Here is a 6,537-nt window from a genome sequence, read left to right as displayed (position 1 = left end):
AGAGCCATCCCTTTCGCTTGTCCACCAAACATTTCATATTTCAACATATTGATTATTGAAGCTTTGTTGCCGTTTTGTGTATTAGTTTATTAATCACTGTTCGTGTCATTATTCGTCCTCACTTGGAGTCGTATGTTGGACTGGTGATGATTCCCGAGAAAAATTGAGCACGGCGATATGTCTAGCGCACAGGCTTTAACTAAGTTTAACATCACTTTTAAATACATAAATCATCACCAGCCCTTTAAGCGTAAAGTAGCAAACAAGAAACTTTGCACAAGATATGGGGAAAAAAAGAAAAGGGAAGAGCCCATGTCTGCAGTCAATTGCTCTACCATAACAGTTAATGTAATACTCGACTGCAACCATCATCATCTGGCTGGGTCTTACGTTACAAGTCAAACTAGCAGAATTGCTCCCGGAAACAGAGGTCGTTCCGATCTTACGTTACAAGTCAAACTAGCAGAATTGCTCCCGGAAACATACAACTGACTAGAAAAGGCATTTTGTAGCCGGCATCAACTTTTTTTACAAGCACTTCAAAAGGCTTCCGTTCTACCGAGAGCCGTGCAGAATTGGACGAGCTACTTGTCATCCTGCAAAAGAAGTTTGAATTTCAAACATCAATAGTCTGCAGTGAGTTTCCATCCCACATGTACCCAACTATGGTTATGGGGCAGAGGTAGATTACTGAATCTGAATAACCTCCATGATAAAAGGGACCTGTCTAATGGTATGTTCAGTTATCACATTTTACTTAGAACTGAATCCGCTTGAGCAGAAAGATTAAGTTGTTGCAGAAAACTACTAGAACTATGTTTGAAGCCACTAGCACGAAATAACTGGAACAGATCATATACAAGCAACTAACAGTACTCAATTCTAGTTTGTACCTAGAGCTGACTTTGCTATGTACGTATAAAATAGAGAGCAGCAGTAGCTCTCTCAGTAGTTTAATAGCAGCTAGTTTAAACATTAGCAGTACCTTTCGTTTTTGTGCTCATGTTGACTTGAAAAGTCCTTCAATGCTGATCACATGAGGTAAAAAATTAGTATAATATGGTCAATTTCAACAAATACTATATGTGCATAAGTACTCCATTAGAGATGGATCATAGTGCTCACGTCGGTTGTTTCTTCTTAGATAACGCTTGCTGGAAAAGGCCTTTCACTCTGGTAAACATGATGTCAAAGAATATAATCAACTTCAAAAAAAAAATATGTACACAAACATTCTGTTGAAGATTACTCACGTTGGTTGCGATCTTAGAGCTATCACTTTCCTAAGCCTTTCTACTACCTACACACACAAAAAAAAATCTATCAGGGTAAGGACTAGGGTTCTATTCTCTTATAAATGCAGCTCTACTGCATGTTCGAGATTTTTTTTTTTTGTAAAATAGTAATTGAACTAGCAATTATAACAAGTAAATGTTCATACCCGTTCCATACGACCTTCAATGAAATCATGCTCACCGACTAAGAAAGCAATGAGTTCCTGGAAAAAATAGAAACATTAATGATGGATGAATGGCGACAAATAATCAATTAATGGCAAGTAGTGTACCTCTTCTTTAGGTGCAGTCCACTGAAGGTCAGGAACATCTTTTGTAACATCAGGTTCCCTGAATAACTCCCGAGCTTTTGCATGAGGCCAATCATCAGGAATTTGGAACCTGCTGAATACATGCACGAAGCAGTATTGAACATCAGATATTTAAATAAATATCTAAATGCCATTAGATATTTAAATCGAAATAGATGAACCTTTCTGTTTTCTCCAAAATTTCTTCTATACTACGGTGTTCACGAATGAGATGCAATGCATCTTTGCTCTCCATTCCTGATGGACAAGCAGGAATAAATAGGAAAAATAAGTTTTCACAACCTACAATGTTTTTGGAAGTGTGAGAATCTGCATATTGGTTACCTTCAATTTTTTCACAGTAGTCACAACCACATAGAATACAAAGATCAAGAAACTCTTCCGGAGAGAGATTTAATCCCTTTAACACCTGCATCATAATTTGCTGCATCACTAACAAAAATGTGACATTAAGACAAGTACTGAAGGGGAAGGAGCAAGCTAATGGTGGCTGCTGTTTGGTCGCCTGGGAGAAGGTCATGCGGCCTCTTGATCTTGGGGGGGTAGGAATTGCTAATCTGGAGAACCTTGCACCTATGGTATTCGCTAGCGTGCCTCCTAGAATTCGTAAAAGGCAAACAGTGGCAGAAGCTTTGGCCAATAATGGGTGGGTCTCTGTAATTCGTGGAGCTCTTTCACGGATTGTGATTTGGGAATTTCTGCAGTTGTGGGACTGTGTCCAGGGCATTGAATTAAATGAGCAGGAGGATAGACACATAAGGAAACTAGAAGCTGGGCATACCTTGGTGGTATTGTATTCCTCCACAAATCCATCAGCCTTAAAGTTCCGAAGAACGGAAGAAGTAATGGCGCCCCGAGCGGAAGACAGTCCGAGTCTTCCGAGGCAACAGCATGCGCCTAAACAATAGACAATATACTTTAACTCAAAAGAGGCAACATTTAAAGAAAGCGAAGGAAACAGGTAAGGTTAAAAGAACCTTGCTCTCTTTGCATAACTGGACGCACTGGGCTTCTGCTTCACCGGGAGCCTATTAGTACCAAAAAAGGATTAATAATTCTTTAAAATATAACATTCAGCGTCATAATAGGCACAGCTTAATTACCTGTACGACAGGAACACCGATAAGTACAAACAACCTTTTACAATCATTTGAGTGTGTGTTTGTGAGCTGTTCATCAAGGAAACATCGTCTTAGTTTTTTTTATGGAAACAATATCTAAATGTATGCAAAATGAAGAAACTACCATCGTTGTCCCTTCTATCAATTCTTTCATCTTTGCAGCTTTACTTGGATCCTCAAGTACATCTTTGTCGTTGACGTGGGCTCGTGAAGCAACGTCAACCCTGCATGACGTGGTAAAAAATAATTATAAAGCTCGCAAGTCCAAATTGTTAAGACTCTTCTATGGGCCAGCAATATGAGAGAATGAAGAAGAAGTGCCGGACGCGGCACACTCGGTCGGCCCTGTGTCAAACGCGAAATAGGAGTCTGAGTCGGATGTCGTGTGTGCCTAGTGATAGTTTAAGTCTAGTAGCTCTCTATGTGTTAGCTATATTTCTATTTCCCTAAATATCCCTGCTATGCCGGACACACAGGGGAGCCTTTCTCGACAGTTTGGCTGAACAGTAGAGAGAGGCGATTTTTCTTCCTTCCCCAAATCCAATCCCCTCTAGATCGTGATTCAGGGTAGGGAGATCATCTGTGCGTCTGTGATCTTCTCGCAGCGCACTTCTGTTGCCTTCCACTTGCATCCAGATCCCGACTTTGGTCCCCTGGTGCCCTTGTTTTTCTACTGCGCGGTTGACTTTCGAACTGCGTGCCCAATGTGAGGCTAACACTCCCTTTTTGCTCTGAAAATAAATATGATGAAGGCACATGACAGAGTCGAATGGAGATACCTTCAGGGAGTCATGTGTAAATTGGGTTTTTCTGATGAATGTGAGGTACGCGGTACGAATTAATGGAGAACTTTCAAAAGCTTTTATCCCAACGAGGGGGTTGCGACAACCTATTAGCCCTTACCTATTCTTGTTATGTGGCTGAAGGACTATCCAGTCTAATGAAAAAGAAAGAACATAGGGTCTCAAGAATGGGAGAGCAGGCCCAACAATATCTCATTTTGCGGCTGATAGCACCTTTAAAGCATAAGATCATACCTTGGTTTCTTTGTTAGTGGAGAAACGCTAGAGTCAGAACTAGTCCTCCTGATATCTTCAGCTGCCTGAAGCCCAGCAATGCCTCTGGGTTCATGTTCTGCAGTCTGTTTCTTTAATTGTCTCTTTAATTTTCTGAAAAGAGAGGGGCACTAATTTAAGCAAAAAATAAATATACCCAAGTCCAAAATATCGTTAAACAATCCAAAAGTGAAAGAAAGCATACCTTTCATCAAGTGTTCCCTTCTTCATTTTAGGAGGTTTTCCTTCAAGAACGTATCTGAAAACAAAATGTGATCAAACAAAACAATGATCCATTTACTAATTCATATCGATGGAGGAGAGTTCTTACACTGGATAGATTCCAGCCTCTAAAAATTTAGCAGTTCGCTGAAGTAAGCCTAGAATATGGCTGCGTAACAAAATCAAAATAAAAAAGTAAATGCTGTTAGTAGAACTTAAGATATTAAAATGCTTAAAATATATTTTATGTACCCTGTTTGTTGACCGTTATGATTTTTCATCTCTCCATTTACAGCCTGTGAGCATAAGATACGACAATTAATAACTGCTTTGTAGTATCTCAAGATACATACTATATGTTCATCTTCATTTTATTTTCGTTTAAGAAAATGCAAAGAGTAAAATTCACGGGCTTTTCTATGCCTTCTGGTCTTTAACTTTCCATGTGCAGTTTTGTACATAGATGAGACACAGGTGCCAAACACAGAAAACGAAAGAAGTCCACATACCCCCCTGAACTGTCAGATTTCGAGCAGATCACCCCCCCAACTGCAAAACCGGATTCTTAATCCCCTAGACTAACATATACCAGACAAATCACCCCCTGAGGCCGTTTTGGTGGGTTTGTGAGGCCGGTTTTGCCCAAGGGGCAGGGGTGGTTGAGCATTTTAATCGAATGGGCTGCCACGTCGGCAATAGTTGGGTGGTGACGGTCTAGTACACCCCCTCGCCCTGCCTCGACCGCTCCGCTTCACCTTTTCATCTCCCGCTCCCCTCTCTTCTCTCTAACGACACGGCGGCAGTGATTTGGGCGACCACGGCGGTGCAGGCGACGATCGTCGGCATGTACTGAACAACTCGACCGGCGGCTACGATCAGGTCGGTGCTCCCTAATATTCCTCTGCAAATCTTGCCTTTCTATCCACATTAGGGCTGTCAGTTAGGGGTTTCAGGGGATTTGATTTGGGGGCTAGGGTTTTGTTCATGTTTTTTCACAGAGTGGTGGAAGCATATTAGATGGCGTTTTAGGGTGCCTTCTGTAGATGAAATCGATGTGCATATGCTTAGTATATGAATAGATGATGTATGGTTTTGTTCATCTGAAAAAAAGACAGTTTTTTGAGAAAAGTTCAGAAGTTCAGTTAATTCAGTTGTTTATTGTCTGAATTTTTTGTTTAGGAAATGGATCCACTAGACTATCTTTCGGTCAGATTTTCAGCAAGTGATTGGGAGTTTGAATGTGCAAATGAGTTTCAAGCAGAGCATACAGATGATATGCAGAGAGAGCAAGGGCATGGGCATGCAGGGCATGTAGAGGAGGTGCAGGCAGAGGAAAGAAATGCAGCGAGTGATCAATGCAGGACGAAATTGCCCGTGTTCAGAGCTGCAAGTTTAGTGTCTAATAGAGGAAAAGGGGTTGCAACCGAGGAGCTGCATATTTCAGGTGACTCTGACAGTGATAGTGACAGTGACTATGTTGTGCCTCCTGCTGAGAGCAATAGTTCTGCTGAAGATGAAGAAATCATTGAGTACCGAAAATATGCTAAAGAATTCAAGGAGAAAAAGAGAAAGAAAATGCTAGGGGAGGAAGAAGCAAAAGCTTGCAATGTTCCTGAGGAGTTCATTGTACCAGAAACATGTAAGCTAGATGATGATGCAGATGACACTCCATATTTTGAAAGTGATGATGATCTTTCTTATGTTGAGGCTAGTGATGGAGAGGTTAATGCAGTCAGAAGGAGAAAGACCAACCATAAGGTGTATGATGATACTTCAGAAGCACCCCAGTTTGAACTTGGCATGGCTTTTACTGACAGCAGAGAATTCAAAAATGCACTAGTTAAATATGGACTGAAGAATTTTCATCATTTGATATTTTTTAAGGATGAGAAGAAGAGAGTAAGTGCCAAGTGTAGCTGGGTTGGCTGCAAATGGAACATCTATGGGTCAATAAATAGCAAATCTGACTAGTTGATAGTTCACAGGTACAATCATGTCCACACTTGTGTGCCTAGGAGAAACAAATAAGCTGCTGACTAGTACTGTGATTGCTAGGAAATACTTCAGGCAGATTAGAGACAATCCAATATGGAGGGTGGAGAAAATGCAGGAAGCTGTACTAGAAGATATGCTAGCAGATGTGACCATATCGAAATGCAAGAGGGCAAAGAAGCTTGTCATGGAAAAGCTGTACCAGAAACTGATGAATGCAGATGCTTGTGTCAATGGCAATAGTTTTTCCAGAGTAATGTCTTAAATCCCACTTCTTCTTCGCATCTGGAGCCTCTTCCGAAATCAACTTCATCAAACCCTAAAGAAAGACACGAACAAGATCAAACCCTAAAGAAAGACAGGAACAAGTTAAGTACATCAGCAGATATCCAAACGGGAGGGAGAGGGGGACTCACCCTGATACCCATCTCGGCGCGGCGGCGGAGAGCGGGTGCGGACCGGCGGCGGCGGCGGAGAGCGGGTGCGGAGTGGCGTAGGCGGCTCGGCTTCGGCCTTGATTGGAGGACTCGCTCGTTTGTGT

General features: G+C 41.6%; 1 protein-coding gene across 1 annotated transcript; it reads right to left on the bottom strand.

The window, feature by feature from the left end:
• Positions 1–1,782: 1,782 nt before the first annotated feature.
• On the bottom strand, positions 1,783–6,530 carry LOC119276645 (flap endonuclease 1-B-like). The gene is made up of 12 exons (XM_037557768.1): positions 6,413–6,530; positions 6,199–6,315; positions 4,257–4,300; positions 4,114–4,173; positions 3,988–4,041; positions 3,765–3,896; positions 2,852–2,951; positions 2,710–2,775; positions 2,584–2,634; positions 2,388–2,503; positions 1,931–2,015; positions 1,783–1,843 (listed from the first exon to the last, which is right to left on the bottom strand). Exons 1-11 carry the CDS (start codon positions 6,422–6,424, stop codon positions 2,009–2,011), a joined length of 759 nt encoding a protein of 252 aa, XP_037413665.1. The 5' UTR covers positions 6,425–6,530; the 3' UTR covers positions 1,783–1,843; positions 1,931–2,008.
• Between the last annotated feature and the right edge of the window lie 7 nt (positions 6,531–6,537).

The sequence above is a fragment of the Triticum dicoccoides genome, chromosome 3B (assembly GCF_002162155.2).
Source record: "Triticum dicoccoides isolate Atlit2015 ecotype Zavitan chromosome 3B, WEW_v2.0, whole genome shotgun sequence".
Taxonomy (NCBI): Eukaryota; Viridiplantae; Streptophyta; class Magnoliopsida; order Poales; family Poaceae; genus Triticum; species Triticum dicoccoides.
Note: the sequence above shows the minus strand (reverse complement) of the source record. Positions and strands in the feature narration are given on the sequence as shown.

Excerpts from the sequence above, each read along its gene's own strand:
- LOC119276645 (XM_037557768.1), bottom strand. Across the intron at positions 4,174-4,256 it reads CATAACGGTCAACAAACAGG|CCATATTCTAGGCTTACTTC; the intron begins GTACATAAAATA and ends TTTGTTACGCAG. Across the intron at positions 2,635-2,709 it reads TCGGTGTTCCTGTCGTACAG|GCTCCCGGTGAAGCAGAAGC; the intron begins GTAATTAAGCTG and ends TGGTACTAATAG.